The sequence below is a fragment of the Echinococcus granulosus genome (assembly GCF_000524195.1).
Source record: "Echinococcus granulosus chromosome Unknown EG_S00058, whole genome shotgun sequence".
NCBI lineage: Eukaryota > Metazoa > Platyhelminthes > Cestoda > Cyclophyllidea > Taeniidae > Echinococcus > Echinococcus granulosus.
The window spans coordinates 290,693-307,403 of record NW_020170438.1 but is presented as its reverse complement, the minus strand read 5'-3'; the positions used below and the strand labels follow the sequence as shown (position 1 = coordinate 307,403).

Below are 16,711 nucleotides of genomic sequence, written 5' to 3'. Positions count from 1 at the left end.
CTGCATTCTAGTTGTACATCACAGCAGCAAATGTTGCAGGAAGGGTGGATGAATTGGCGGATCAAACTGGGAAGGAGGTAAGGTTGAGCGCATGGGCAAAGGCTGCACCAAGGTACGAATTCGACCGGCAGGATATTCTGCTCCTAGTCTTGTGCGCGTTCAGTAGAAGAGGCAACGTTAATAAGCTGCATCACTGGAAGTAGTTGACAGTCCTGTCATCTTTTCTTTTGTCAATAAATTTATGGTAAATTCTTTTGCATCTGTGGCAAGTACTAGTACTACTACTACCAGTACTACTAGGGTGAGTAAACACCGGATAGACTTTGGCAAAATATAATCGTCAACGAAAAACAGATCCGAGTTTGCTCAATAACCTAGGGACGAATAAAGACTTGAACAGATTTGATTGGAAGAACAGATTATAAAGCCCAAAATGACTGCACAAGTGTGTAAGCTGGAGGACTTGATGACGTTCGAATGGAGGAATGTACCAACGGATGGACCTAGAATGCGCAGATCACCGAATCCAGCAAAGGCAGCAGACGAGAAAACCAATCCACAGTGGATAATTGAATGGATTTAGGATGTGCGGGCCTTTAAAGGGATGCTTCTTAGATGAATTATTGCTTCAACGGACATCTGGGGTGATGAAGGGATCTGAGAATGGAAAGATGGATAGACTAACAGATAGAGAGGCTAAAAAAGTGTAAATCTGATATGGCTGAGGGTTTTAATGGGTAAACAAAAGTATGAGTAAGCGGTTGGAAGAAATGACCAGACAAATTCAAAACTGAATAGAATATCAAAAGTCCAGCCATCCTTCTATATACACACAGATCCGATTTATTTTCGTGGAAATTTTTATTCACAAAACAGACACGAATTCAGGCCTTCTTTTGTTCGGCAGCACCTTCCAACTTCGCCTTCTTTTTCTTTGCGAGGTCAGCCGCTGCCTTAGCTTTTCTTTTCCTCCGTCGTTCTTGCTTCGCCTCCGCCTTTTCGAGCTTTCGCTGTGTGTCAAGGCCTTCCAACACGGCTGATAGGTGTCTAGAGAAAAGGAGGAGAGAAGGAATACGCTACTGATGGGATAACAGATTTACTCTGCAACCACGTAAGAAAAGGAGATAGACGCAATTACAGTAGAGGAAAATAAATGAGAAGGCTAGATAACTTGAACACAAACTCAACTCGTTAGTACAAAGCTGACTTAAAAACATAAGCAAACCTTTTTATGATATCTTGGCGGCGCTTTCGTATGCTACTGAAAAATTGCATATCTGATAAGCTCTATAAATGACGCCTTAACCCATGGCAATTTACCACTATGGTCGTTCACAGACGGGAGAAATCTAACCAAAATACTAATTGAGTGGGCAAATAAGCGAAGCACTTACTGTGAGGAAGCACGGAGAGAGCGAATGAGTTGAATGAGACGAGAATGGTGCGGGCGAACAGCTTTTGGAAAGGCTGTTCTATTGGAGGTTAAAATAGACGTCAATTCCTCTGACGTGAGCTGGTCAAACTGGAAAATTACAAAAGTAAACAATGATAAACGCATATAAAAACCTGGAATTGCACGCGAAAAATCCATGGGAAAGAACACTTCAAGCATAATCTTTCTGAATTGTACAGATACCATTGATTAAATTCAAACAGAACAACCTAATTGTGAATTCGTCAGGGAAAAAAAAAACATCTAGACGGCAATCGGGAATGATTCGGTTAACAATGCTTGAACTGAAAAGGCGATCAGAACGACCTATAATGAATTTTACAAATACTGAACCAGCGGTTATTGAAATTTCAGGCGCTGATTTAAGTGGTTCAAGACAAGGAACCAATTACGTCTTCCAATTTGTGTTTAGCAGGCAAGATTATGTACTACTGCCACCCAATTTTAAAATCCAGACTTTGTATTTGGAATATTCAAGCTTAGAAAAATATTGAAATCTGATTTATCGATTGCGGATTCAGGACCATTCTTCCATTCCTTGACAGACTTAGAAATCCACGCGTGGATATCGAGGTCATTTTCAAAATCACAGAAGAAGAGGTTTAAGAGATATTTCTTTTTTACTTTCATACAGGATTCCCTTACCACCGTCTTATTCAACTTGAAGCAGTTGAAAAGGCATTCAAACACGGCTACAGTAAGAGCCTTGGATTGTGTCCACGTTGAGGCGCCTGGGTTCATGAAAAACGAACCAATGAGGGTGCGACTCAGAGGGAGCACCCAATCAGAAAGAGCTGGAGATTTCGAGCCAGCCAATCCGCTTGTCACAGCGTTTGCCAAGCTCAACAGAGCAGTTTGAGCATAAATATATGACAAGTTGGACTGAGATGGCGATGCTGGTGGTTGTAGTGTGAATTTGAGACGCTCGATTACCAAACAACCGGTCAATTCGGCTAGCTCCTGAAGAAGTCAGAAAAAACGGAAGCATCACTTTTCATGGGATCGGTGGAATTATGTATTCCATGTTTAGCAACTCTCCTGACTAGAGTAAAAATCCATAGAATGGTTGCTAGGAGAGTAACATTTCCGAGAAATGCCGACGAACTCACTGGAGATGAAGTAATTAGACGTGTGAGTAAGAGCTGATGGGCCTTGCTGGGATGCATTTTGGATAAAAATTCGCCGAGAACGTCCTCCAAAGCCACGTTGAGCAACTTCCGGGAATTCTGGTCTGCAACCTTTTTAAATTGCTGTGTTCAAAGCAAAAGAAAAAAAAGGAGTGAGGACGGTAAATGTGTTAACCAAGGTGCGACTCAATTGACTACCCTGTAACCAATAGGATTTAGAGATTTCCGTGACATTTTAAGAAATCGCTGACCGGATCAAAAATGATTAAACTCCTTCTCCTTGATTTGAAAATTTTAGTACAATAAAGCATGACAAATGAAAGTCAAAGCCTAAGCATATTTGTTGAAGATGGCGAATGAATCAAATCCAAAAAGCATACGTCCTTAGAATTGAATTCGCGAATGTTTTGAAAGCAATTACTTCACTTTTTTGCAAATAATGATTCAACGACGGTACATCCCAACTTTTACAATGATGGAAGGGCAATAAAGACAATTTGACCTACCAGAAATTCACACGCAGTCTGTAGACACTTGATCAGCTTGTTATCAGGAATAGCTAAAAGCGACATTGCAATAGATTAATCTTTAAAAAGATAAACTCTCCACAAATCGCAAATTAATAGTAGTACCACATGCAAATGAACTAAAAATTGCTGGCTATCCGAATAGTGATGAATTATGTGGAATGGCAGGATCGTCGGGGTGGAGGTTGAGAGATTGAGGGAAGATAGCACCTTGCCATCTGGCATTGGAATCCAGGTACCACATTTACGCAATTGACAGCATCTAGCTATGTTCACAAAACCATTAATTTAAAGAAATTTAGATGTGCACATGATTTAGGATGAATGAAAGTGAATGATTTCCTGCTTACGAAGTGAAGAGTAAATAAGCAAAAAGAATATTAAAATTGAAAACGAAGTATCAGGTAAAAAAGTCCGCACGATGCAATGGCTAACTAACTGTAACTTAAATACTTTAATTGATTAAGTCTCGGTTTCGGTAACGGGTTGCTTAGGGGCTCCGCCATCGCACTACCCAAGGCGGCCTAATCTCTTGGGCCATGCCAGCAGCACCCAAGCCCTTCAGCACGTCAACAATGGATATTTAGCCTGAGTATTATGCTTTCCTTCGTCTACAGGGAAGTCTGGGGGCGCTACAGCAACTAGCAGACACCTGTAAGATGCATGTACTATAATACATGGGTATGCACACCGGTGTATCGGTGGGACACAAAAAAGCTCCTTCACTTCTACCAGGCGTGTCATCAAAACATTCCGTGAATTTTAAGTTCTTTTTTAACTGGCTGACTGACTTGTGAGAACTCAGTTCGTTATTTTAACAGCCTTTAAGATTGCAAGCATACTATTGACTATCTCCCAACAATCCACACACCACCACTACACACTTCTAAGGCAGGCATCGCCTGATTCCCAGAAGGCCATGCTGTGTCTGTGATACCGCCTCGTCCTCATCCTGCGTTACCCCGATGATGTTTCTCCAAATGATGACCATCGCCTTTTGGCATTGGATTATCAAACGAAATGGAGAGTTGGGGGGAGAAATTGGGACACAAACAGAGGTGGCCAGAGCTTACCCCCTTGCATCCATAACAACACACATTACAAGTGCAATTTTCATGCTTATGAAATCTTATTGAATATCTCATCGAATAAAATGCCTTAATAAATGCCTTAATAAACACAATACAAGTCCCTACTTCTATCACGAAGAAACCACACGAATTTGCTATATTGCCTTACAAATCTTGTAATTTAAAATTGGTGAAGGATGAGTGAGCTCCAAGGGTTTGGTACTTCAAGTTACAAGGATCGGAGAATACTCCAGATAGAAAAACAGGAGGAATTAAAATATCCATAAATGTAAATAGGGGAACGAAAATAAGAAGTAGTCGACTCCAGAATGATGCTTGTACTTTCCAATAGCAAAAATCTCACTGCCATATGGACACGCTCCCAGAGTCAAGCGTGCTTGCCGTCAAACAGCATACAGGCTTGTGCGACGCCCCTCAAATCCAGCAACAGTAGACGTGACGAATGAACGTTTGTAGAATTCCAAGAGCTAAATCTCCACTTAAAAAAGTTGTGACGGCAAGTGCAAAGGAAAAAGGCCAAAACACAGCTGAGGACAATGATCCAGTTACTTATCGAACTGAACCTTTTTGTTCGATCTAATTTGTTTTAAAGGTTAGTGGTTTGGTGCACTACCCTTGTCAATAATGACATTAGTAGCCTGGCTCTTCTAAACTATTTGTCAAACTGGTAATCATGGTGGTAGACAAAAAAATTATGAGATGGCAACGCCTATTTGTCCGTCAACTTCAGTCATCCTTGTCCACCAACAACGAAAACCTTTTGCGAACTAATGACCTCGAAATGAATTAATTTGAGAAACAAAAAAAGATACTCACCATTCCTGAACACCCGGAAGATGGCCTTGAAACAGGTCGGTAAAAGGGCCTCATCCGAATTGCAGATTGACTGCCAAAGAAGCTCATTGGCGAGCAGTGGACGCGAACGCAATTGATCAAGGCAGGAGGCGATGCGTGCTAGAGGCACATGATCCCCTTTATTTCCTTGGCGCCGCTGAGTTTGGATGTTACTGGTTCGTCGAGTCGAGGCGACAGCCAGTTGGATAGTGGTGTACAGGGTCGGCTGAACAATCGTGAAGAAACCGGGAAATGATACTCTCTTCAGTGGGTGATAAGACAAAGCAGCCCTCAGTGGGTCAAAGGAGGGAGCAACAACTATTTCGGCATGAACTTTAACGACATAAAATTAGAAACAAGCTCTCAGGATTGGAAATCCAATTGCAAAAGTATGTTCACCGATGCATCAAACAAAGTTTTCACTACTTTGTGGGAGTTAATTAATAATTAGGAAATTACTTTCTTAAACAATCTAAACTAAATTTTTGCTTAAAAATATGAAGATCCACAGTTTTCAAGAGTTTTTACTCCACTATTCATTCACTTCTTCATTCATCTGACCATTTCAAACTACCCATGAGTCGGCAGCATGCTAGTTGACTAACATCTGCTTGCTTACAATATCAAATTCACCATTCTTAAATTCCAAATCGAATGACGATTTGGCAGCCAACTCACCAGAAAGAGATTTGCATCCGAGGTATAGAGCAGAAGGTACTCCAGGAAATCGAATGACCTGAACGGAAAAGGGGTCAAAGGTCGGAGAAAGACCAACCAAAGTCAAGCTGAAAAGTGGAGAGAACAACTGACCTCAATTTGAGCAGAGCCACCGCCTCTTTGCGCGATTTCGCATCCATTTTAGAGGATCTAGATGCTCTAAACAGAGCCGCCAAAGCCTCGTCTTGTTCTTCCATTTGTTCGTTCGATAAAAACTCCTCTTCCTCCTCCTCATCCTCAATTTTCGCCTCAGTGGATGGCCCCTCCTCTTCTAGGTCGGCAAAACCACCTAAAAGGGGAAGAAGTGATAAGTGGACCGACCACCTTGCAGTAAACCGATGTTTGTTTAAACGTGTGTTTATCTACGCAGGCTCTTCAGCCTCCAAAAGTTTTACCATCATCTTAAGGGTGTGCACATCTATACATGCCTACAGTTTTCAAGCCCCTCTGTGCACAAACAACAAATCATATTTCTACAATGGGAGGTTTCATTACCCAAGGCGCCAAAGTTCGTCTTCTATCCTACCTTCTTCAATTGCTATTCGTCAGTGTCTGCTGATAAGACATTTACAACGGTGGGATGTACGTATGCTTATGCTAACTCTATGCTACCGGCTACCTAGCTCTTTTGTACCTTGATAATAAAACTACACCTAGACTAATGTCGAATTACACTTTTAAAATCAACTTGGACACTGCACTGATAGCTAGTCATCTTTCCAAATGAATGGTGAATCTAGTAGTGATAGGACCATACTGGCAGTGTGGAAGGTTGGTAGTTTGCATCCTTGACCGCGAAAATGCATCAAACAGCATTTGTGATGGAAAGCAGGGCTGAGTTTAAAATCCATCATTTCGAATTTCACAACCCACAAAGTGGCGCCACTATTGATTTAAAACGTGATTAAATTGAACTGGCAACAATTTGAATTTGGAGATAGCAATAACGAAAAGTAAAAAAATTAGTTCGAAACCGTAATGGTGAATAATGAGCTAAATATCTCCTAAAAACGATAAGAATAATTGCCGGCATTTCATGCTTTAAGGTGGAGATTGAAGCCTACCTAACACGATCTACCGAACTCGCTACTAAAATTCACCTTCCATTTGAGAAATGAAGCGATCCCAGGAAGATGGAGAGGTCTTACTGAAGAGATAAGGTGGATGACAATTGATAGTCTAAAAATACATCTAAGGATGCTTCTAACCCCAGAAAAGTGCTCCCGTCCGCATTTCTAGAAGCTCCAATTGATGACCAATCTCCGAGTTGTCCAAAATCACGCCCTCGCTCATTCCCCTCTGACTGGCCCATACCAAGCGGAGATGTACCCTAAGCGTGCTGATGACGCCTTGAAGGCCAAGATCAACCGCTTACTATAAATATGCGTTGCCGAGATCACTCAGACGCAGACATTCAGGCAGTCTCCGCTCTCTGGTCACCAGGCGAATACATACTGATCGTAATCACCTTCGCTAACCCATTGTCAGTAAAAAGGACATCTGCGGCTCAAGCACACAAACGTCAGGTTATAAAAGATGGTAGAACATTTTTGAACTTGAGTCTACAACTTGAAGTATGATAAATCAGTAACTGGAATCACTATCGAGGTATCATATGAATTAGACGAATCGTCATATTTCAACGCTTACAGATGCTCCTTGACGCAAAACAAAACAATATTTCATTGAAAGCAAATCAGTTCAACTCATCTACTTGCCTATCTCTCTTTCCTCCTCTTCCTCTGCGGATGAGGATCCATCAATGGATTCATCGGGATCGTCTTCATCTTCCTCCACTCCAGCAACAGCAATTCTCTCCTGTGCTGCCTTCGACCGACTATCCGCGATGCTCAAAATCAACTGAAGAGGACTCATAGCCTCCTCACTCTGTTCCTCCGCCTCTTTTTTTCCTGTTCCAAACACTACCTCGGGTGGACCAAGTGGAGGAGCAAAGAGTTCGCGTTGGGCAACTACTCGTCCGAATGTCGCACCGACGACTTCACGCAAGAGACGCCATGGTTCGACGCAAAGGCTGAGCATTGCGTCAGTGAGGACGGCGGACCATTCTGGAGTGGAATCGGAGTCAGTGGAGGCAGGAGTGCCTTGACTCGTATCCATAGCGTTGGAGGCGGTGGTGATGGGGAGAGAGCGGTGACGACGAGCCTCAGAAATGTCATCGAGAAGGGAGAGAACGGAGGCCTCTTTCGGCGAAGGAGGATCTGAAAATATAATGAAAAATGAAAAGTCATGATGGATGGGCAGAGGACACTTTCGAAGAATCCTCTCGAAAGATATTCTATTTAAAAGAATTTAACTAGATGCTATTCATCAGAGTTTGTTTCTTTCATTCCAGCAATTGTTGAACGGAAAGGGAGCGAGGTTCAATGGACGACTGGTAATGCAAAATGCGGATCCAGAGGCTTATCGTCAAATTGGGAGAAGGTGAGCCATGCGTTAGCAAAAAGTACTGCCTAGAACTGATCAAACACTTTCACTCTAGTGATGGATTGCTTAAAAATACATCCATTTCAAAAAAGTTCTTGATTCTTGTCAAAAATGAGGACCAGCATGCTAGGAAGAACTTTCAGCAACGTTTAATGTGAATGATAATAAAACAAGTCGTTTGCGTCAACATTAGTTAGGAATGGGAGTCGTGGGGCTAAAAATGGTTCCACATATAGGCAGTAAAATATAAAACTAGGTTTCACATATCTCTGAGTAATGTCTGCCATTCACATCCTTCACGTACTTTATGGAAAAGCGTCGTTTATCTTAGCATTTTTGTTGACTGATGGGACTTGCGATAAGAAATAGCTTTCGTAGCCCATCGTCTGGCTAATGGACACATCATTGGGCCGCCCCGGGCGTCTCAATACGAAAAATTCTAAGTCTTCTTCATATCCAAACCACTGTTAACCCTGAGCGTAACTGACTGAAAACAGAACTACTCACCGTGGCTTTCCAATTGAAAGTTAAACAGCTAGGTGTGCAAGAAAAGCCTCTTCCTAAGAAAGATTCAGAACTGACCATTTTCACAAGGCAAATAATGAACTTTTATCGCATATCGCAAAAACTTATTCGTCCGAATACCTCACACCGCACTTTAAGATAGAAGGGAGACCTCTCTCATCCACCTCCCCCATTTCCCTCACGTTTCTCCAAGATCCACCGTAAAATTAACCTTGCATTGCCATAAATTTGAGAATTTGCCTAACACAGCTAACCTTTAAAATAAGCAGTAGAAAAACCTACCGCCTGTAAATAAGCACGCAACGCTAGCCCATCAACTACCTCGGACCTTGATGATACTATTTCAGACGTTGATGGAAGAAACTTCGTTTACCTACCACTGATGCTGCACACAATGCATTGGTAACATTCATGCACAGCCTTTCAGATCTCCATTTCACGAGTGATGTATAGACAAAAATCGTCTATGAGAACCAAATTCCTGAACCAATGTTCGTCAGACATCATTCATTTGTTGGCAATTCAAGTTGTTAGAGTTACCCTATTGCTTCCTGGCAAAACAGAATCCGTATTCAACAGGGCTTAGTAAGAGATGAAATCGGATATTGTAAATTTAGTATTGCTATTTAACAACTTCAAAACTTTGTGTAATATCTTGATATATATGGGAAAAAATAAAAACCAATATATTTTTTAAGATAAAAGGAGACGAATAAAACAAAAAAACACTTACCAGAATGCAAAGTGACAGCATAAATTATCGTAGTTGCGTACAAAATGCCTATCCACTGTTCCACAGCATCACTATTATCATCCCCTAATATCGCCTTCGCTGTTCCCAATCGTTCTAGCAACTCGGCACCATCTTCCAGTCCATCGGAACAAATTTTCATATTCGTTTCCACGAGATGTCGCATGGTGTTCACCAACACTCTCATAGTCTGTTTGCAGACCTTTGCACTCTGAGAGGAGTTCTGAAAAAAGGAGGGCGAAATTAGAGACGAGAACAGCTAAAAAGACATCCTTTTCTTCACACACCCTCATTTCCGCCCGCAGCGAGACACGTCGAATCAAAAGTGTTAAACACTTTCCCAACTGCGTTAATGAAGCTCCGGCAACAGCTGAGGTTATTGCAACCTCAGCGACCTCCAGCGGAACAATGCTACTGTTAGCAACGAGAAGGAGGAAGTCGAGGGTCTCACAGAGAAATTCCAGACTGTCTGTGGTGTTACTACGCGAAATAATAAGGAAGACGACCAAACGAAGGAGTTCAAGGATGTGTAGACGTTGTCTATCAACTGTGGCGGTGGTGATAGTTGAATCTTCTTTGGCAGTAAGAAAAAGTTTTTGGAGATTTCGTGACCATTCATAAAGGTACTCTTCGCTCAGAGCAACAGAAGAGCAATCTAAAAGGGACTGAGGAAGAGAAAAGTCAACCACCCAAAGAAAGATAAAATCGGTTAGTTCAACGAGTTCAACTCACGGATAAAAGATGTGGCGTCCTGGAAGCAAGAGTCGCGTCAAAGAGGGGCATCTGACTAGCAATACTGGTAAACAAATGGGACGCTTGTATGGCAGATTCATTTGGAAGACTGAATCTACAATCGTCATTATTTTCCAATGTTGAATTCTCCTCAGAAACATGTGTTCTGAAATGCGAAAGGAGACTATTCACTTCTCGGCAGATGTCCTCATGGCTGGATAGCTTTGCATTAGAGAGTTGTTTCTGAAGGAAGGCCAAGAAAGTGGGAGTGACGACAACTTTAAACTGCTCATCAGTTTGAAGTTTCGACAGCAGAATCAACCCCATTCTCAAAGTACGCAAACGCTGGGATATTGGTGTCTCCGGCCTATCGATTGGCGCTAAGGATAAAAATAACTAAATATAATGGATAAATACTTGAAAGTCGCGCCCAAAGTTTACTGAAGATCGGTGAAGATCTAAATCGGGCGACCAATTCAGCCGCTATTTCATGATCTGAGGCTTGAAAACAGCTCTTAACCGCATTAACAATTCGTTTGATAACCGATTTGTTTCCGGTCTCGAGCTTACGAGCATCTTGGACCACCGACATGACGTGAGAGTGATCTTGAAGGCTCAAAATAAAGAGAATTTGGCCAGCCGTGGGTTCTTCCGCCTTCCAAGCAGAATTCCACAGCTGAGAAATCAAGTCTCTGTAGAGAGTGATGACTTTGTGGTCCAAGTGGGGAACTACTTGAGAGACAACTGACAGCATCGATTGAAGGCATGATTCGATCTTTGCTAAGGGTGCTAAGGCGGCAGCGATCTTCTTGTGATCTTCCTTTTTCAAATCATCGAGCCTACCTGACTTATAAAGTATGACTAAACAATCAATTTTGGCCAAATTTGTAGCAACTAGTTCCTACAAAAGAGAGATGATTCATTTCAACTTGTTTAATAGCCACACTTATAACACCTATAGGTTACTGACCTTCGCATCATGGGCTTTGAAAGAAAGCACATTCTTATCGAGGGATGAGAAAAGGGTTTCCGCAGAGATATCTTTATTGTCTTGGAGAATTGAAGTCAGAGCGGATGAAAAACCTGCTTTTGACGAGCGAGCTGATGAGCGAAGACCCTTGGACAGACGGTCAAGCGAATAGGAAAGATGTTCTCGAATATCCTGCAAGATTAAGGAAAATCACAACCTACGTTCCGTCGAACTGACAAGTGTTTCTGGAGATTCTTAATAGCTGCATCTCTCTTTTCGATTTCGGAACTTGTGATATCCCAAAAGAGATCCAAAAAACCCCGGTTACCCTTCTTAAGCACCACCTCTCGCATGTCCTTTCGAAGATGCATGCAGCCTTACTAGTAGTTAAAAGAAACGCCTATAAAGTGTAGTAAATAATTTTTCATGTCACAAATCAATTTTACAAACCTTAATTAACAAATGCATGCAAATTATTTTGTATATCGGTTTTAGCGTTTAGGGGTTTTGGAAGGTTTAAATATTAAGTTAATACTTTATAATGCTCTGGAGTTCTATCATCAATATTCCGGATTCTTAGCTGACTAGCAATTTGTAGCATACAACAATTTACATGAATTTTGTTTTGCTTGTTCTTCGATTCATTTTGTAATATATACTTTTGTCATTATAAAATACAAATTCAGCATGCTACGGTTCGTTGCATTCTTACCCATTTGTCATTCTTTTGTCTAAGAATCATAAGCTTGCTATGGCACTCTAAGTCTTTGCTGAAGTCGGACGAAGGCATAATACTCGGGCAGAATATTTGTACTCGACATCAGTAGGGCTTGGGGTTACTAGCGTGGTCCAAAGGCCGGTCCACCCATCGAAGGTACAATGGAAGAGCAAAATTGGGGGTTAAGCTCTCTAACAACACATTACACAGCCTATCCTTGGTGGTTCCCTTGGTTAGACTCCTGCATCAGCCATCAAGATGTTATCAGTGACGCAAGGGAAACATCCACAAGCCAACCGTGCCAATCTTTGAAATTCCATGCAACTGGAAAAGCACATGACCTCCGCGTTCCTTATCTCTCTTGACAATTCCACATAATCTAAAGTTTTGTCCTGTTTAAAAACGGGATTCGGGGACGGAGAACTGTGCCATCCATCGCCCACGCTCATAGCTAATCGTAGCAACACTAGCCTAAAGGCAGAGTCATGTAACAAAGGACGGAATTTAACTCAGTACCTTGGAGACAGAGTGTGGCGCCTACTTTTCCTCCTTACTTTGTTTTTCATTCAATGTTGCACAGCCACACCTATATAAGTTTGTATTCAGGCAGTACAGAAGTGGAAGAGGTGGCGTAGTTTCACACCGATATTTGCCTACAGGTAAGGGGAACAGCTCCGTGAAGGACTTTTCTGGGTGCTTCACTTCCAGTGGTGCCTCATTTGTAATAGATTCCCCGTTAATTACGGAACTGTGGTAGATGCCGAAGGTGGACGTCATTTTTAGCCCATTTGTTAGGGGTCGTCACTTCTTCCTTACCGCTAAGGTTTATCAACTAGCAGTAGAAATCTGGATGGATGACCTTTGAAATCTTTTGCACCTTTTATTGCTACCAATGCGGCTCCCTGCGACTTTTCTAAGGACAAAGGAGAGCAGAACTCACAGTCAGAAAATACATATTCGACGGTATGTCCCGAAGGTTACTCCACGTGAGGATGGTACAATTGCAGAGCACTTAAGTGGCCTCTTTACGAATACCGAGAGGAAAACAATCAAATAATGCATTTTATTCTACTTTCTGAATAAATTTCTATCTACAGATTTGCTTTATAATCATTGTCTTTTCTTCTTCCTGTAATTACTTTAAAATCTTCCATCTGAAGAACTGATTCCTAGAAAACATTCTGTATGGCTTAAAAAGAGAATTATAGGGTTAGCGAGTGTTTTTTGTAAGTAATTAAACCTAGTTTACCCCTTGGATTTGGACAATATTGCCTTAGCTATTATTTATATCGACTTTGGAAGCTTGTGACTTAAAAAGGAAAGTTTTTCTAATTGCATGCTACATGGACCTCTACACTTTCGTTTGAAATTATCCCCTGGGCCATGTAGTTAGTTCTTCTACTAATATGCAAGTCTTATCTTCACATCCGATTAGTAATGTACAATCAAAGAGGTAGTAAGATTTACATTGTATTTCGGGGGGTGGAGACCATGTATAGAGTTGAATTAAATTCCCCTGTTGGATATTAGGTCAACAGGCCTTGTCGCAATAAGATAGGCCAAGATGTTCACTCACAGGGTTGGCATTTCACCTCAACTCTACCCTCTGTCGCAGTACCTTTTTTGAAACAGTGTGTTTCGATATTCCAATGTTTTTCAGGGCGGTGTCAGCTGGCACCCTCATTGAGTTATGTAAACTGTTAAGCCCCGGTGAATGTTTGGACTATGTCTTTACACACTGGGGACAAACCTCAAACCTATGGCTGGGAGTGTATCGAATGCCTTAGACAATACAACTAAAGCGCGATTTTGTCGTTTTGTACCCATCTCTCAGCCTGTGGATGGCTAGGTGTTATGTGCATATAGGGCTCCAATAATTTTGTGCAGTTTATAAAAGCTACCCCTCCAAGTTACAATCTTAGGGATTAGGTGTAGTACCGAGAATCACGGTTAAGTAAGACAGATGTGGTTATCTCAGTAGTTTATGTATCCAAAGGATCTACCTCGGCACCGTTCTTGAGGTAATACACTTAAAACCGATATCCATACACTGTGACCAAAGGTATCAATGCCTAATCTCCTTCCCTTTGAATTCGCAGATATAGCTGCAAAGCAATTTAATCGCTGTGAAGTGGACCTCTTGAGAATTCTGCAGGTAGTGCAGGCCTGACGGCGATCAAACATGTTTTGAGTCGCATTACCAACTTCTTTCGCTCCATCGAACCTAGCCTCATCAGCTGGCTGAGAGGAGTTTGTGTTCTTACCACAGTTTTCCTGACCATAATATGAGGGCGGAATTCGTATCTAAACTGCTCAACTATCCATCCCTTGACCATTGAAAACATTAGGCCGAAGAAGGCGCTACTTGCCGGATTTTGGAAGTTCCCGGTGTAATTCTACGATTGGGAAAAGCTCTAGTTAACAGCTGCTCTTTTCTGAAGATGATGAGGTGGGCTGGTTTTGCGCAGCACTCCTCAAAGTCAGTTTCTTGAGTTATGCCTACACTCGTCGCGGTGGTGAACAGATTCTAAGGGAAGTGTAAGCTAGATCTGTTAAAATTTTTGCTTCCGAAAATAAAATCAGAGGTAAACTCTAGCTCACCCGAGCTTCATGTCAAAGTCTAAAATGCAGGAAGTTCGTCAAAGATCTCACTGGTGTAGAATTTCCACTTTTTCTCACTCGCATCCTATGGCATGACCTTTCATGCATTGCTTAAGAAGCTATTGTATGAGGAGAAAATGGTCACTGCAGGACTGGACGACGCTTTTTTTAATCATCAGGTTACTCTAGCCTGTCTAAAAGGGTGTAACCAGACAAACACCAATAATACAAGTGTCATCTAAAGAGTTGCGTGTACAGCTTTAGAGGTGATAGTTTACTGAGAATACCTGCAATCCCCTAAAAATATCGTACCTATTTAGGGAATCTAAGATGTTTTATAAGTCCCCTTTCTTAAACGTTGTGTGCGGCAGTTAGCACTCTTTCTGAGTCTCCCCTGATTGGTCACTAAGTTGGCGACTGGACTTTGAGGGTGCTGACATCTCTAGCATGACTAAAATCAAGCAAAAGCTTGAATACACGTGATCCGGACTAACCCACGACTCAGTGCTCCGGCCAAAGACCTCTCTTCCCTGGAGTGTAATTCCTTGATGTTAAGTATCTAGCATTTCTTGCATGTAAGGGATCGTTTTTAATGCAAATTAGGGAAATTGGTTTGAAATAACATGTTATCCACGTGATAGACATGCTTCAGTTGATTTCTCCTCGGTTTTTATTCACAGGGAGTGAACGAACCTTCGAGTACTCCACACGCTTCTAGTATTTCAAAAAGTCTTCTCGATGTAGAAGCGGGCCTCCAGAGGGCTTAATGATGCCAAACTTTACCATTTTTACCCGTTTCCTTGGTGGCGGGCGTGAAATGTGGAAGGAATTAACCCAATAAATCATCTTGCTTCTACTGGAATTTCATTTGCACTTTAAAATGTCAAAGATAATGACTCAATGGCTGGTTTTTGGACGTCATTTTATGCAAATTTCTGGGGATAGAACAACCATCAAACCGAGTCTAACCTAACTTGAAAGTTAATGTTTTCCACTGAGAGCCCAATATCCACATTTAAATGAAATGCAATCAGAACGAGTAATACAAACTACTCAATTCAGTTCCCTATGTAGATGCGAGGTTTTTCATTAATTTCTTAAATTCTGGTAATTGCAAAAGTAAGAGAATAAATACTTCTACACTCATTAATGATGAAGGCATGAAATATCATTTTTAAGTACACTGTAGTGCAGTGCCTCGAGATTTTCCTGAAGGCAAAAGAAGATAGAAGGCTTGGAGGTAATGGCATGGCCCGGAAGCCAGTCCACCTGGTGAAGTTACAATCGAGGATCACCTAAGTGGCCTCTTTACTGAAACCGACAGTTAAATAAACTATCAATGTATTGGAAATAAACTTTGCAAGCAAATGGGCTTGCTGGACTTCTGGTTCACTTTCATCCTCCTAGATCGTTACGGTAAGAACAAAAAAGTAAACTCTATCTCAACTCCGAAGTATTTTAACGAATTAGCTACCATATTTCCAAATTTTCTTGCTACTGTCAGAAAATTTGCCACCTTGGCGTAAATTATCTACAGAACGATTTAAATTTATGTCTGGATTACGAATATCCACGTCAGCAAATAGAATTGTCCCATTAACCCGGACTTATTGGAGTGCTAAGTCTGATGACCCCTGATATAAAAGCTATTGATTCACACAAGATTCTATTAAATTCAATCATATTGGTGTTTTGGACGTTACAAGCTAGGTTTTACTCTATAAATTTACCTTTACGAACATCACAACAACATAAAATACTTATTTTTGTAGAATACCATCTTAAGCTCACTGTTTATGTATTGCTCCAACGATTGAATACCAACTTCTTATAAAAGTCGACATTCACAAAAAAATGAAAGGAAATTGGGATGTGTAACAGGCAAAAGCTAAGACGATTAGAAACGTGAAAGTGGTGAGCTTCGACCTTGTTAGTAAGGAATTAGCGGCCACAACTACGGCTATTCCCCAAACATAACGTTTGATGTGTTAAGGAGCAACATGCAGTCATTTACTTTCCATTCGAAAAACTGCACCGACCTATTGGGATGATAAATAGAGAGAGTCCAGGAAAGGTACTTATCTTAAACCTCAGGTGAAACAATAGCATTCTTCCATGGCACTATCCACCCCATGTCCCCGTGTTCGCCCACATACTGCAGTCGTCACGTGACAGTTAGAGGCGCATGATAACCACCGACCAGACATGAAAGAAATTCAT

The 16,711-nt window shown here is 41.5% G+C and overlaps 1 protein-coding gene across 1 annotated transcript; it reads right to left on the bottom strand. All coding sequences in view use genetic code 11, as the record gives it.

Annotated features, from left to right (window-relative positions):
• Positions 1-884: 884 nt before the first annotated feature.
• EGR_06516 (Myb-binding protein) lies at positions 885-11,543 on the bottom strand (the record flags this gene model as incomplete). Its single annotated transcript, XM_024495765.1, has 16 exons — positions 885-1,047; positions 1,395-1,522; positions 2,099-2,413; positions 2,563-2,703; positions 3,087-3,139; positions 5,015-5,258; positions 5,652-5,817; positions 5,843-6,038; positions 7,400-7,407; positions 7,464-7,968; positions 9,453-9,693; positions 9,758-10,135; positions 10,203-10,582; positions 10,620-11,103; positions 11,173-11,364; positions 11,394-11,543. The coding sequence occupies 16 exons, from the start codon at positions 11,541-11,543 to the stop codon at positions 885-887; spliced, it is 3,744 nt and encodes a 1,247-aa protein (XP_024349829.1).
• Positions 11,544-16,711: the final 5,168 nt, after the last annotated feature.